Below are 16891 nucleotides of genomic sequence, written 5' to 3'. Positions count from 1 at the left end.
AGACAGAATCAAACGGATTTTGATGGGACGATTGACAGGCGGATAAAGCCATAAATTCTCGATATTTTCGATACGCAATAATTCACGGTAGAGTTGAATTGTATTCTTTGATGTTTTTTTCTTTATTGCTGGCGATTTATTAAATTCTTCGATGTTATCGATTGTATCGGATTTACGAGATATTGTCACGCGATTTGGTTACTTTATAGTTTGCTGGCGAGTTTAAAATGATCAAATCAATTGCGAAATGAGAATGAAATTCTAATAAAAAATGTTTGTCTCGATGGGAACCATACTATTTCCCAGTTTTACTCATACGAGATCAAATTTAACCCTGCGGAGCTTGCGATCTAAAAACTACATGGAATATATAAAGTACATTTAATTTTCTTAATGTAGATACGAAATAACATCAAAAAATAGATTATTAAAACAGGCATTAGATTATTTCTGCTTATACATACTATGAAATCAGTAGGAATAAAGAAGATATGCGCTACTCTTAGTAGTTTAGTTTCTCTATCTTTTTCTTTAACCCTAACTTCCACAGTTTATACTCCACCACTCAACGCTCTTCATCATTTTTTCCTTTACTTCTCTGCTTTTTGTCCATATTAATCTTCCCCTCTGCTCCCCCTCTCTTCCTTTCCCTTAATTTCTCATTCTCTATTTTTTTTATTCCTGCTTTCTAGCCTTTCTTTCCTTTTCTCTACACCCCTCCCTTTCGTCGCACCATTTTTCCTTCTTTTTTAACTTCCCTCTTTATTTTTTTACCCACACTTTTTTCTCTTCCCCCTCTCAGTTCCCCAGTCTTTGTACTTTCATTATTGTGGAAAAATATTCTATTTACGATATGTATATCCAATATCTTCGCACGTATCTATCAGATGAACCGCGATTTCCGCAGGGTTAATAGGATCGTAAAATAATGGATTACCTACCAACACGAAATACGAACAGGCATACGTGATCAACACGTGAAAGCACGCGCGAGCAATCTTCGTAAAAGCGGCAGAATATCTTGTCAAAAGGAACGGCTGATAGAGGATGGTGGTTCAATGGCATTTCGTGGCGCCAACACTGACAGGGATCGTGGTGAATGTTTTGGACACGGGGAACATTGGTATGCCGGATCTAAGTTTATTGCACTGATCGCTGTGCCTGGCTACACATGTGAAATTCAGCGCAAAGCCAATAATAAAATCGTGGAAAGTATTCGTTCGTATAACATTTGCGCGATTTTCGGACCAGATCCAATTTCTCGACTATAATAAGTGTAAAACGATTCTCTCCATGTTGCAATTATAACAAACAAGTGGTATTCAAAAGTGACATTATCAAAATAATTCAGTCTTGTGTTAGAAAAACATGAGAAGAACAAGAGTGGAAAATTACAAAAGTAACATTTCATTTTATTGTTTAGCGTTTATTATTTGTTATAAGTTAAATAATTTCCTTGTGAGCTTCCAAATAATTCACTGCTTTTTCTGAAGAACTTGTTGTTGAGGTATATCATTCGTGAAATACACGTGCAAAGTGTTTCAAATAAAAAAAGAACGAATAATAAGAAAATATCATAAAAATGACGTAGCTCATTGAAATGGTCCGGAAATCGCGAAACCTGCGGTCACGCGAGACCACTTGAAGCTTACGAAACGAATTAGAAACAGATATTGGAGAAGAATGAATTTCTAGGAAATATAAATCATCAAACAAACTCACCGGTTGAATCGAAGTCGCCGTCCAAGGGCCTGAGAGGCCTGGTTATGCTTTTTCTCTTCGATGGGGAATGTTTCAACGCTGAAACACATATCAATATGTTGTTAGTACCTTTGCAATAGATGTAGATGGAATCGATGTGCAGGATTAAGAACATCGATAATACTCATGGAAATCGGAACGATTAATTGGAAAATAAAGTCTCAGAACAGTGCCTATGTATCGTAAGGGGGATATCAAACGAGTTAATGCTACAAAAGCTGACGTCAGTACCGTAGCAAGTGTTAGCTTATGCGTGAAGCGTCGTACTTGTTTTGAAAAAGTTCTTCGCTGCGCATCGTGTACGCCGTGTATATCGCGAAACGCATTACGCACGTGCCATTGCGTTACGGACTTTCTATTTTCGCACCGTATTTACTGCAACACCGTATCGCAATTAATGCACCTTGCATGGGGTTGGTCAGTATTATTAAGTTCAGTTAAGTGTAGATCATATGTATGTCTATGTTGTTTTTTCTACTTATCTAATTTTCGAGAAAAATGCACTTGTACCACTTTTCCACTAGGTCTCTCGATTAATCCTTTGTGGTCCCATCTCGACATTTTATTATATTTCAGTCGATTCTTTTGAATTTTTTGGGACATCGTATTTATTTGTATATATACATATATCGATTTGTTTATCACAGGTATATTTTGAGATAATATTCTGTCAATGTGATCAATATAATTTTCTACTATGTTATATCAAATTATAGCAATATCCATTGATAAGAAACATCAACATTTACTTGTTCATTATAGATAAGTAATTGTTAATCATTAAATATTAATTTAGTATTAACACTAGAAATACCACATCAGCCAAGTTGACTGGTTTTACAATTTTATTTTAAAATTCCTACTTCATGTTTTTTTTTTCGAAATGATGTAATGACTTTCTTAACGATAACTAAAAGAATAATATAATGAATTTTGTTTTATTTTTTATGTATTCGAACTCAGAATAATTTTGTATCAAGGCTACTTATAGCAATACCAGTCAAAATGATTGGTACTTGTCAAAATGTAAAAGGGTCCTGCAATCTATTTATCGAACCCCTATTAACCAGTTTCCTCGTTTTCTACAACTTGCCACACATTTTTAAAATTTTTACCGCGTATCATTCAATACGATAATATCAGTTGTTAGGAAAATTCCGGATCACACCAGTGAAAATGACTGATTCTACAATTTTATAAATGTGTCAACCCTCGTTTAGGTCCCAGATGGATTAATAATACCAGAAATGTACTACATAACATAAAATTCCTTTTGTAAGAAAGTAATAAATCAATAAATATAAAAATATTCTATTATTACGTATTTTTTAAAGACCAATTATTTTGACTAGTCTTAATTACACTAGTGTTAATTACACTATCAATAACTAAAACATAAAACTACATCCAAATTACCAACAAGTTTTTGATTACGTTCTAATAAAATGTCGAATATTACACATACCACAAAGCGTAAACTATTCAATTTTTCTTTAACTAAAAATTCCAATTTACTTGCTATCAACACCCATGTAAAGAGAATCTCGCTACAGCACTGCTTGTCACGGCTAAGTCTAATAAACTTTTTCTCCACAACGTCTGGAGCTACGCTTCTTTGATCTCTCTACGTTATCGGACAGGGGTAGGCACAAACGAAACTACTACTGCAAAACGAGGAATTATCCTCGTCTGTTCATCTAATCTCCTCGCCAATGTCTACGACATATCGATAGTCAAGCTGACACAACACTGAAAGCTTTTCTATTTTTCCCTCTTACTATCGATCTGGCCGATCTAAAAGCAAGAGGGCCTTTTAGCCTTTCTATGATCTTCAGAGAGTTAGAGTTACGTGTGTGTCACTTGTGCTACACGCTACATTTTCTTTGTTGTACAGGTCTCTGTATGTACATACAATAGCGGACAGAGAAAAGTTTAAAGTTGCTAAATATGCTTATATTAGTGACTTTCCTATTGAATATTTTTTACTATTGTACGTTGCTGACTATCACCTGTCCTTGTAAAATACGATTTCCTTTTGTAAAATTATGGTAATTTCCATACCATTTAACTGTTTTTTGTCCGTTACTATATGTATATATATATATATACGTACATGGACACAGTGGCGACATATCGTGGCGAACAGACGTTCACAAATGTTCGATCGATCGCGATCGGTGAACATTTCTAATCGCTAGAACACGCGTGACCACGGCTTCTATTGGTTTCTATCAGACTGTATCGCTGTATACGTTGTGTTCAGGTCTGATTAGAATCCGGACAACAAAGTTAACTAGAACGAGCCCGCGAGTCTCGACAATGTGCTACGGATCTCTGGGAAATTATTCTCATGTACGGGAGAGAAACGAACGGCAGAGCTAAGGCACGCAACCAGACGTTCTTTTCTTTTCTTGAGCATCGTTGAGTCGATTATGGGAAGAATTTTCTCAAACGGTTTCAATTGGACCATAGAAATAGTGTTCATGCTATTACTTCTCAGCGTTTTTCTCCTGTGTAATTGATAAATTCATGAGAAATGCAGAAAAGGATAAAATTTTTGTATAAATATTATATAAATTGCACATGGTACTATTTCTTATACGTAATATGACGGTCTAAATAGATTTTTGAAATTTGTGTTGGTTTTGTCATGGAGCAAGCTATGATTAAATAGCTATAATTTTCGTTTCATCGTATGAAAGAGGTTGTTGACAATTATTGAATAATATTCGATGCATTGGGGTTCTTTGCTGTTCGTTATGCCTTTAATGTTCAGAACAATAGAAATTTGTTATCCGATTGATGTGTCATAGACTGTTGAATTCGTTTCGATAACTGCTTTCATATAATATACGAAGAATTATATGTAGCTGTATCAATAACATCCATAGTCTCGTCATTACGACTTAAATCATGATTTAAAAAAAATATATTCAATCCATTCTATATTACTTATCATAAGAAATACTAAATTGCACTTTGTCCTCTTCTATCTTCCGTCATAGATTTATCACTCACAAGAAAAACCATAATACGTAATACTATGAACACTCGGTGTAACTCTGTAATTTTGTGATTGCAGCAAAAATAAGCGAATAAAGGCGCACTTAACACCGTCGTTCTGCTTTTCACAACACGCATACGTAATTTGAGAGTATGCTTCGATATTGGGTTTAAATTCGTGGTTATCATAGCTAAAAACGGGGTGATGTGTGAGTATGCGAATATATATAATGTGTGTGGATTATGTTCTAGACAAAAGTGTTCCTAACGAAAATTCGGATATACGTCATCTAAATCGGCGGTACGATAATAAAAACTCGATCGCGATTATAAATGGGATCGGATAGTGGTTCCTTAGATACTTTTCGAGAGGAGGATGACCTAGATTCTGGCGGAGAAAAAGGGTCATTGATCAAGAGTTGGGTGATTACTTGGTGTACTTGAAAAATTGTGAACGTGTCGAAGCTTAAAAAAGAAGGACGGAAAGAGAAAAGTGTGAGAAAGTGATAACAAGAAAGGGAGAGAATTCGAACCAGGCACGCAGATTTCACGATGCAAAAAGCAATAGAGAAAATCAGAACGAGAGCGGAAAACTCGATCAAATTTTTTCTACAACTTCTGCACTCCTTTCTTTTGCCAACTATACGAGATTATTGAAAGTATTAAGTATGTATACAAATACATATATATAAATTATGAATTTATTTTTCAAGCGTGGAATACGCTTTTCTCGATATAATCAGCAAAGATGTTCGGAGCACATTTTACATATCCAATGTATAAATTATCTAAAATTACATTTGCAATATCAAACGTATATACATGTGTTCACATAGTGTTGGAAAATTCGGTTAGATATAAAAGAGAAAGACAATCAAAGAAGCGTTGCAAAGATGAATTCTTCGAGTGTAAATTTTCTATTTTGAAAAGAGTGTCTAGATATGAAAGAAAAAAGTGACGGTGAGTATTGAACACTGGCAAAATACAAAGAGAGATTAAAAATAAAGTAAGAAGGAAAAGAAAAATCAAAAAGAAGACTCCAAATCCACAAACAATAAGCATATCACAGAAGATTAACATTATATACAATATCCAAGGGAAACAGATTGCAGTTACACGCAATTCCATTTGAATGTAATCGTTTTAAAGTTAAGATTGGATAAAAAAAAAAAGAAAATAATGGTTGCAAAGAAAGCATTTTACATTTACGATTTTTCTTACTTACAAGTAAATCTGTGTAACATCTTAAATCTAGGATTCACAAATGCTAAAAAAAGATTGGTTTCACATGCCAGACAATAGATACAGGTATGATCTAGGAAAAACCAGTACTCTGAAAGTTCTACGTATCTGTGGCTACTTGAATTTCAATATAGAAAAACTCACTTTGAGCAAAGACTGTATTTGCGAAAAAACAGAAAAGCGCCTAAATTAGTTGAAACTCGATCGGATACAAATAGAAAGAATATTGATAGTTCAGTAAGTATATAGAACAAAGAAATATAAAATAAAACGCAGACCAAAGGTAAAATCGATAAAAAAAAAAAAAACCAGCAATACGACGATAGAAAAATATCGTGGAGCAATTTAAGGAACTCGAAGGAACAACAAACCAGATCGACACCAGAAAGAGAGAGAAAAATGTGTACGCATACAAGCATATATAAACGATCGATGTTAATTTATTTAAGAGAGAGACACAAAAAAAAGTTAAAAAAGACGGAGAGTTAAGAGAGAAATAAAAAAACACAACTATACGTACAACTATACAAAAATGGACAGACAGACGGACGAACAGACAGACAAAGTTACCTATGTAGCTGGTGACGAGGTTACGGAATTTGCGATGATTCCCCTTAATCTCAGGCAGGTCCACTTTTGGTATTCGATTTTCGAGTTTCGATCGGTAGCAGGTCAGATCAGGTCATTGGGGGTTGACACGAAAAGAAGTGCACGGGACACAGAAACATCAACATTTAGCTAACTCCGTACTTAAACATCTTTTATATATACCGGAATTATTAAAACGATCGATAGATCATAGGGACTGTCGAGAATCAAAATAGCAACATAAAGAAAAGCGTGGTTTACGATCTTGCCTCGAAATAGAATCGTAGATCAGAGAGAGAGTGTATGAGAGAGAGAGAGACAGAGAAACAGACAGAGAGAGAGAGAGAGAGAGAGAAGGAGAATGCGACGGTAAAAGAGTATCATTCGTGATCTTGTAAATTAAATGATTAAATGATTAAACAAATAAATACAGTGTATCGTTTATCTTTTTATATGTCCTATCTTGAGTTAATTTACATTTCAACGATTGGAGATTCTCATCGCGATGAAAGTTTGATTATTCGAACGTGTAAATACATTTATTTGATTTTATACGTATATTCTTTTCACTTGTGAAACTTTAATTTATAAAATGGTGATCCGAATATCAATTGTATGGTAAGAGCACGGAAACGATTTGTTTTTTATTGGAAATAGCGGCTCGTTAGTCCCACTAACGTGTTTCTCAGGGAATAACTTTCTGTTTGTGGCGTGAGTTCACGGATCTTAAACATTACTTAACTAATTTCAACGATGTTAACTCAAATTTGATTGACTTTTCAAATTCAGCTATAATATCTCACGTTATGTTCACATTGAATGAGGCGATTTTTTAAAAACATGGATTAATAATGGTGCCGTAATAAATAGATCGCGTAATACAAACAAATTCCGCGTTTTCGTTCGAATAATCCACATTCCCTCGCGAGATATCTATTAGTAACGTATCTTCAGAAGGAAGTACAAAACTTATGGTAATTCAAATAAATTGGTCATTTCGATCGAACGAAAGATTTACAAAAAAAAAAAAAAAAAAAAAAAAAAAACAAAGGGATGGAAGATTATTGTTATAGTATCGAAAAGATGACGAAGGTAAGAGGGATCGATAGAAAATCGTCTCGTTGATCTTTTCTGATCGCATCGCAAAGTACACGTGGTAAACAGGTGGCGATTAAAACCCAAACGTATATACGTTTAAACACAAACAACAAACACATCGCACGATATGCTATTTAAGACAGTACATAAAGTGTCACGCGACGGTATAGTGCAGAAAATAAAATCTTATAGATGAGCCCATGACTACGTCGAAGGAAACGTGAAGAGTTATAATGGACGACGAGATAGTGTTTGATAATAGTATACGTTGCAATAAAGCAGTAATATAGCGGTGATGGTAATGGTAAATAGTAATGGGAATATTAATTGATAAAATAAATATCGGTAGGTAAAGAAAAAGAAAGTATAAAAGCAGAATGATAAATGATGATCAGAGAAAAAAAGTGACAAAATAAAACATAATATGTACGGGTAGGCTTTATAAATGAAATGAAGTTGTAAACAGCGAAAATGTTTATTGCAAAATATATAAATATGTACATTGGTGTCCACGTTGAGCTGATAGCTGAATATTTTCACAATAAAAAAGAACGTGTATCTACTTCTACCATTTAATTCTCTCTCACATTCTCTCTCGTGTACTCTCTCTGATACATCCACACCGTACTAACTAGCTTTGCCAAAATATACTCGACTATACACGCCGTAAAGGATTGTTTTAAACTTTACAATGGATCGCACAAAATTATTTCATATTGTATAACTGTCAGTGATACTTAAAAATGATTACAGTAAATATGTATATAAAAAATGTATAATCTTTCTTCTTTGGAACTGCATATCATTAACAAATTTCACAATTACTAATACTATACGATTTCTATATTTATTATTATATAGATTATTATAAGAATTTTGTACGATCTATGACATTGTTTTGATAGCAGGCTTCAGCAAGTCGTCAGTGATTGCTCTGTCGCGTGTTCGTAAAATAGAAACCTCTGTAATCCCGACCCATTTACTATTTTGCACACTACTAGGAACACGTGGATATAGTTTTACAAAACTTTGGCACGTTCATACGATAACGATTAAGGAACTTCGACGATGGGAAAACTTGACTGAAAATCACTCGATACACGTAGGGCATATGTCGTTAAAAATTCTATTCATATGGGACGGTTACGTTCCACAGTCAGAAATGTCTTTACGTTAAATGTTACGGAATTGTCTTTACAATGTGCGCTTCCCACAAAAAAACTTATCTTTTATTATGGATTCGTCTTTTCTTTTTTCTATATATGATTCAATCGTAATCGCTACTAGTGCTTCTCGAGATGCTTCGATAATCTACGTGCGTTACTTAGCAAAATTTTGCTCGACATTAGCGGAATTACTAGCAACAAAATACTCAGCTACGTGTGTGGACACCAGTGGATTGATTACTTTATACTCGTGAAATGGCATTTTTACTAAACATCTCAAGATAAGAAATGATTGTTTCCAAAACGAAATGCGAAGTGAATAATGAGATCGAATGTTAAAACGAGCAAAATAATGAAAAACGAATTGAAAGAACGTTATGAAATTGAACGAAATTAAAAAAATATTAAGAAACATGTGTGCCGTGTTAGCAATTAGTTACACCACAATACAAAACCCAAAAGTGACCAACTGACATTCAATAAACCCAGGATATTTGATCGATAGCGTTGCTTTATCAAGGAGATGCAGGTATCCGAAAAATCGACATCGAGGCTGCCAACTATATTCTCCAAACATTAATTAATATTGTCGCATATATACTATACGTACACATAAAACACAATTTCATTTTAAAAACTTTCCTAAAATTCGATATGAGACGCAGTCAAAAATGCGTACATAGTTTTCGGATATCCGCACGGGATTTATCGCATTCTCTGCAGTCACTTAATTACCTTAAGTCACTATTACGATTATTAGAATCTTTTTGGACGGCTAAATTTATCTGTGATAAATAGTATGATAGAAAGAAATTGATATTCGCTCATTCTCGCTTCGAATAGCTCTTTTCTTTTCTCAGTGGAAAAAGAAATCGAAACTAAACCGAAAAATAAAAATAATGGAATGATATGTGTGAATGGAATCGATGGAATTGAAAATTTACATAATCGAATGATCCGCTGATAATACGATTCGATAGTGAACTTATCATGCATTACGAACAAATAAAATAATGTTTCACTGAATCGAATAAATAAATTTAAACGTTCAGTGATAGCGCTTATATAATAAGAAAGCTAAAAAATATATATAGTTATACGTAACTCTAGCTTATGGCTTACGGTTCTATACAAATTGGAATCTTAAACAAGATCATTACATCGCTACTTAATTGTAAATGGCAGAATTATGCACGTAAATATATAAGTATCATACATTTTTGAGCGTTTTACCCATAGAAATTTAATTTTTCCGAACTCTCGTTCACCCCCATTTACCTATCCATACATTTAAAATATGTTTCAAAGATTTTTTCATTTTTTTTTTTTTTTGTAAAAAGTACTATGCGATAACATTGTATTGTTTATAATGTAGTTGAATCACAGTAATTGATGCTATTACTATAAACAGAAAAATTCAATTAATCACGTTCAGCTGGTGATAAAAATACTTGTCGTTATAATTTCTACTTAAAGCTTAACATTTTTCTTGTACTTAACGCTTTATACGACATATAGCTAAATCGATTTGACGAGATACTACGAGAAACGTCAGTCAATATTAATGAACCCAAAAATATAACGGTAAGTAACTCATTAAAAAAATTGCTTACAAATTAAGAATGAGCCTTGTTCAGTGTTAACATTGAGGTCAAATTTGTTAGAAGAGGCTGATTAGGATGGTACTTACGTGACGGTATTTTCTTGAATACTGTTTTCGCCATGAAATCTTGGAAACGTTGCGCGTAAAAACCTGGCCGATGTACAGACACAGTATCCTGCAAACAAAGATAATTCACATTTTTTAAAATATATACAAAACAGTAAATGAAAATAAATGGCAATATAGTACGTTTATAAATATAAACAATCATAGAAAGATCGATCATCATAGGAAAAATAAGGGAGGTCTATAGAACTTACACCATCGTGTATCATTGACTTCCAAGTATGTTCTAATTTTTTCTTAAGCCTGTAACTTTGCAAAATATCAATAATACCAAGGAAAAGTAGAAGGCGTTCGCCACGGGCATTACGAGCAGGAATTCCACCTGGACTGCTAGGAACACGAACATAATTAAAATCACGTTACTAGAGCACTCGTTTTGTATACAATCGTCGTGCGAGGAAATGAAAACATGATACTCACGGTACATCGTCCTCCTCGTCTATCGGCTCGCTTTCAGCCTGAATACTCTCCATAGCGGTACTGTGCGCAACCAACCTTTGTCGATTTATGCTTCGTGATCGGTTCAGAGCGCTGGCTCCTATTCTGTCCTCTCGTTCCCGTTCTTTTTCTGCTTGAGTAAGTGCTGTACTCTCACCTCCCACTTCGCCAACTTCTTCCTCCGCACTCGCTGATAATCTCTGCTCCTGCTATGACAGAAAAAGTTGTGCTTTATATCCTTGATAACGAGCAATAATATTTTCGTATAACTTCTATTATATCTACCGCTTTTTCTCTTGCAGCCTGGTCGAGGTTATGAAGACCAACGAGTAAAGAGTAATCCATGATTTTAAAGCTTTCCAACACCCGACAATCTCTTTGAATAGTTTTAACTAGGGCACTATACGTATCCGCCTCCAAAAAGATCCCTTCTGGATGGTGTTCCATGAAATCTAAATCTTTGTATGTTGGAGAAGATTTAGATCTTTCTGATTTCGATGCCTACAAATCACAGGAATATTTCATTAAATTCGTTGGAAAACTGTTCACAAAGTCGATATAAATATTTCAAAGTTATAAACCTTTCTTTTATATGTTGATCCTTTTAAGTCATACTTTTGATGCAATTTCACCGACGAGGGCAAAAGATTATTCATAGCGACTAATCTAACATTTTTACTATTACACCGATAGCAATATAATCCGAAGAACTTTGGCAATAATGTCCTTGGATTTTGATTTAGATTCTACAAATAAAAATTGTTTCTTTAATGATAATCTTTGATATAAAGCTACATTATATTTAAAAAGATATTCGATCTCACCATATAATATCCTGGAAGAAGCGTCTGTAAAAATTCTCCTTCTTTGTGTTGTACAGTCTTTATGATGAACTCGTCATCATCTGTTAGGTAAAAGATACTTCCACTAGCGCCGGGGTTTGATAATTCGCGTAACGGAGCGCTACACATCGACATCTGAATATTCAAATGGTGTCGTTAGATGTACGCTAATTAGCAAACAAATAAGACGATGACCGTTTACGGGCAGAAACATACGGAATTTGAAATCTATTGTATTCTTTCTTAACTCATTTACGATACCAAAAGAAAATAACACAAATATACGTAGACCAATTTATATTTACCAAAAAGTCATCCGGTTGAATGCCAAAGAGATCCCGAAAGTAACGAAATGCAATAGGTGCGTAATTTTTGAACTTAAACTCCGAAAAATGATGAGCTGGAGTGTGATTGGATCCCTCGCTTGGGAAGTTCGTCGTTTCTACAGTCATGAAATCTTGCATCAGTAAATCACGCTCTGGTTTACTAGCCAAACCACCGACTGCATGTTGGATGCCTAGCTGGATGGAACCCATGATTTGTGTCGTTTGGATCTACACAGTGAATAAAACACAATAATAAAACCTAGTTTAATTTGACCCTGAGTTTAATGTATTTTTAGATTAATAATAATTTTTCACTTTTGTTGTTATTCATCAAGTTCATGTTCCAAGGTAATGTGTTATTATTAATCTTGGCATCTATTTCCTTTCTAATTGTTATCATTTTAACAATAAGTTGCTTAATGGGTTTTATCTATTTATCCTGTTACCTTATTTTATCAGACTATTTACGAAACGATAAAACACGATATTTCTGTACTTCTTCAAAATACCTTTTTGTACGTGATTTCACCTCCCACTCCAACTCTCCTGTGGCCGATCTTTCTCTCTCGCTCCGATTTGTTCCTCGACACCCCCACAGGGGTCTTGGGCCCCGCGGTGCCATGTTGATTTACCGAACTCTGCAAAAAAAAAAGATGCGTCATTCTATTCTAACACTACAAACATTGTACATTCATCTCTAATCTACAAGTTACGAAAAAAAATTCTACTCGCCTGTATTTAATCACGGAACTAAATGTTAAAATATACTAAAATTAGTGAATAATAGATTAGTGAACGAAAGCTGAAGATATCGATGTAAATGATTAATCTCGAAAACAAGATAGCGCAGGAAAATTACTTTACTCGCGTTCACTTTGCCCTCCATAACATCTCAACGCTTAAAGATTCTTTATTTTAAGTTTTTCTTAAGTTTGTTAAATGGGAGCGTGCTCCAATGTCGCGTCGAATGTTCACTGTCCACCAAGGCACGAGAAGAAGCACCGAAGAAGAAATACACGGGCATGCGTCATTCGAATGAATAATTACACAACTATTCTTGCCTCCAGAGACCGGTAGTACACATAATACAACTCATCGCAAGATGAATTCAACCATCTTACTGAAAACGTTGCTATTTCGAATCAATGATTCCAATTGTCGGAACGTTCCCGCGCGTTTCTTCCCAGAAAATCTCGGCGAACGTTATAATAGATGATAATACTCGATAAAACAACGATATAATCGATCTGAGAACCAGCGAGTATCTGTCTCGTTTATCGACTATAGTCGCGATATGCATCGAAGATAAATCGATTAACACGTGCTGGCGCGAATATAGAATCTTCGATCTTGACAATCGAAATGTCGATCGTGAATGAAACAGATGATGAATGGTTGTATGGGTTGTATAATCGAAAAGAATCGAGGCGTTCTGTATCGATCGATTGTTCAGAGATGACACGAGACGCGGCAAAATTGACATTGTTGAGTGAAACGATGCATTCAAATGAAATAAACATGTGAAAATATAGAAGCAGTAGAGAGATAGCGAGGATTTTTCTTACATAATGTTCACCTGCATCTGTGAAGCATAGTTCCGTGTTTGAGAACGTTACTATGTTACCGGGCGCTGATTCTTTTTTTGCTTGAAAATAAATTGCACGGGACTCAAGCGTTTAAACATGCACGCGCGTTACATGATTAAGGAGCGCGTTGTTTTATATAACGTTCTATTACATTTATTGCTTGTTATATTATAACACCAGTTTTAAATGAATATTGTTCTCTTTACTTAAAATGCCCTATATATATCATTTCGAAACTGCAGAAAACTGATCGTTTTTGTGTCATTTTTGTTTTTAATTACTTCACAAGAGCCTGTATAATATAATTTTACTTTAAAGGTATAAGGAAATTCCACATACTTCTATATATACACAAACCACTCACAGGTTAAAGTGATTAACTTGACTTTTTCAAATATTTGAAATTTTAGTAGCAAAGTATTGATGCTTATCTTATATAATTTCATCAATATTCTTTACTTTCTGCTTTGTGGAGTTAATCGATTTAGCAAATGTGTGGTTCGTATCTTAAAAAATGAAAGAATGATATATAAAATTAAGGAGGGCAGTATATGTAGGATTTTGCGCAATATTAGTTTCATATGATGCAAATTTTCATATCTCGTATATATAACCTGCACTATGATTTGTAAACAAGAATTTTTAATAATTTAATCGTTGTTAAATTTATAAATAAATAAATGATTAGAACGTAAGGATGATAGTCGCCAAGTTGGAAGTTGCCACGAGAATTTTGATAGCGATGCCTACGTAAAAGTGTTTATTACTTATCTCCGGCTTTCGTCCATCGTATACTGAGTTAGAGCATGCAAGTGTCAATGTTAATATCTACAGAACGCGCGTGAAACAAAAATTTGTTCACGGGTAGCATCGTATCGAAAAAAAGGCGAGATTTGTACGTTTTTTTACTTACCTCAAATGTTGTCACCTTATCCCCTGTAGATTTACCTGTAACAGATCGAAAACAACATGTTTGTTATACGAAATAAGGTCACGTAACAGTCGACTCTCGACGTGCACACCGTAATATATATATGTACACATATTACGTTGGCGTCGGAACGAACGAAAGTCCCGTTTCTAATGTGAGTAATATCGAAGGAACCATGCATGTAAAGAAAGAAAGATCGCACGCTTAAAATGACCAGCCGAGTCAATCGCGTGTATTCCGGGAAAGAAGCGAGAAAGTGGAACGTTAACCGAGTTCAAAAACGAAAGTCGTGCACACGGTGATTGCGACGCGGATTTACTATTGACATATGTAAGTCTTAGTACCGTTGCTCCCGTTACCACTAAATTTCAGCCCCTGTACAAGGCTTCATAAGGTAGATTCATTCAACTTATTTCTGTTTGAGAACTCAGTTTTCCACGTACAACTTTCATTCATACTCGGACCGATGTTATTTTCGTGAAAGTTCATTCGGTAGTCGTCTTCTTTGTGTTTGTAACACGATAGCGGGAAGAAAAATTAGTCGTACTTTCAAGGCGTTTTAAGGATGATTCACAAAACAAAAATTTTGAAGAAGTATGTCTGACAGATAAGTACGATTTTTAGAAGCTCGGTGCCACTATACGGTACGACTGGTGACACCCATCAGCTGTCAAATAGCGAACTGGATTAAGCACAGTGTAGCCCTGAAAGAGCATACTGGGTTGTCCGGTTGGCGACTTAACAAAGGACGGAACGTAGTGCGGGCATGCGGAAGCGAAACGAAAATCCGATCGGGTAAAATCGATCGATCACGCCTATCTCGTCACGTCTCGCGGCGCAAATGCCCCGCACACCGCGAGAAACGATGCCCGTTGTTATAGGCGTTTGAAATCGCGTTGCTTTTATAGGTTAAGTCGTGACACTTGGCCGAGAACTAACAAAGGAGTTTTAACGTGGACAAAGGGCTACTCACTGTCCTCGTCCGCGTACTGTTCCGGTCTGAGATGATCCTCCGTGGCCTGTGCCGGGCCAGAGAAGCTTGTCTCGACCACTTCGATCACGTCCACATTGTCGCCTGAAGCCATTTTGTACGTACGTGCCTTCTTTCAATCGACCGAGCGCACTGACTCACGTACGACGACGACGATCTTCCTGACAGTTTCGCGAAGGCACCTCCTCTGTCGTCGCTTTACATGGCAGCATCTTTCGAGTTCGAGAAACACGGCACGTTCAAGCCGACATATATGTAACACGCACTCCCTCACGAAACATTTTTACGTTTCACTCGCGTGTCGATCGTTTTACTACGGTGGAGAAAAAAATGTCAATGATAAACGGCCTCAAAGGCTCTCCAGCTCCGGGCTGAGAACACCCACGAACCTCGAGAGCGCCTCCGGCCTCCCTCTGCTCTTCGTCTATTGACCGGACGCCATCTTGCCCAGATTTCATCGCCATCTAGTGGAAATACTTACAAGCTACACGTACGAGATGTCTTTATTGCAATCGCGTGTGTTTAATGACTTATAATTTACATATCTTTGTATATGTATGTATGTAAAATGTTATCAATTTGGCAAGTTGAATAAAATAAAGTGAATAAATTAGCGAATGATTGCTAAAAATAAAAATTCTGTTTATAACATGTTCTCGTTTTAGACATTTACCTACGGTAGATCTTTCGCCGTTCGAAGAAGTGTTATTTCAGTGAAAAATCTTGAATACGATTCGATGACCATATCGAGCTAGAAATAGATATTGTCTCATGAGAGATAAAATAAAAAATAAATATAAGTAATTAATGACAAACAATAAGTCTAATGTTGTGCAAGTAAAGGTGAAAATCTGTATCTACATGTCTTCCATCAATGAACACGTGTGGCATTAAACGACACTGGAATTACGATAAAATTGTTACGTGTACGAGATTAAAATTACATTACATTATATGCGGCATCATGCATGACACGCAATTTATATCGATATATAATGAACCATAATTTTTTTATATTTTATGTTGCGATTTGGAAACCACACAACATTCTATTTTCATTTCTATTTACAAATAGAAAGTCTCTATATTTGTGCTTCTAAATTAATAACACTGAATATAGCGATAGATAGTGACGATATCGATCTTGAAATTGATTGCGATTTGTATTTGGTCACGCGATGAAGAGGTAA

General features: G+C 35.2%; 1 protein-coding gene across 16 annotated transcripts in view; it reads right to left on the bottom strand.

The window, feature by feature from the left end:
• The window catches only part of PIP5K59B (Phosphatidylinositol 4-phosphate 5-kinase 59B), a 37737-nt gene extending 21285 nt beyond the window's left edge, over positions 1 to 16452 (bottom strand). For 6 of the 16 annotated variants that reach the window (XR_011173925.1, XM_069119293.1, XM_069119304.1 and 3 more), the window contains exons 1-14: positions 16375 to 16452; positions 15684 to 16185; positions 14693 to 14727; positions 12703 to 12831; positions 12173 to 12421; positions 11850 to 12002; positions 11607 to 11771; positions 11311 to 11526; positions 11008 to 11234; positions 10782 to 10917; positions 10549 to 10636; positions 6577 to 6639; positions 6151 to 6162; positions 1723 to 1800 (exon numbers count right to left, since the gene is read on the bottom strand). Coding sequence is in view for 15 of the 16 variants with exons in the window: in XM_069119293.1 (XP_068975394.1) it covers positions 1723 to 1800; positions 6151 to 6162; positions 6577 to 6639; positions 10549 to 10636; positions 10782 to 10917; positions 11008 to 11234; positions 11311 to 11526; positions 11607 to 11771; positions 11850 to 12002; positions 12173 to 12421; positions 12703 to 12831; positions 14693 to 14727; positions 15684 to 15795 (1663 nt within the window). In the remaining variant the exon portion in view is untranslated. The remainder of the gene's footprint in view (positions 1 to 1722; positions 1801 to 6150; positions 6163 to 6576; positions 6640 to 10548; positions 10637 to 10781; positions 10918 to 11007; positions 11235 to 11310; positions 11527 to 11606; positions 11772 to 11849; positions 12003 to 12172; positions 12422 to 12702; positions 12832 to 14692; positions 14728 to 15683; positions 16186 to 16374) is intronic. The other 10 variants (XM_069119296.1, XM_069119306.1, XM_069119298.1 and 7 more) reach the window with 8 other exon arrangements.
• Between the last annotated feature and the right edge of the window lie 439 nt (positions 16453 to 16891).

The sequence above is a fragment of the Bombus flavifrons genome, chromosome 8 (genome assembly GCF_040668555.2).
Source record: "Bombus flavifrons isolate JBK064 chromosome 8, iyBomFlav1_principal, whole genome shotgun sequence".
Lineage (NCBI taxonomy): Eukaryota > Metazoa > Arthropoda > Insecta > Hymenoptera > Apidae > Bombus > Bombus flavifrons.
Note: the sequence above shows the minus strand (reverse complement) of the source record. Positions and strands in the feature narration are given on the sequence as shown.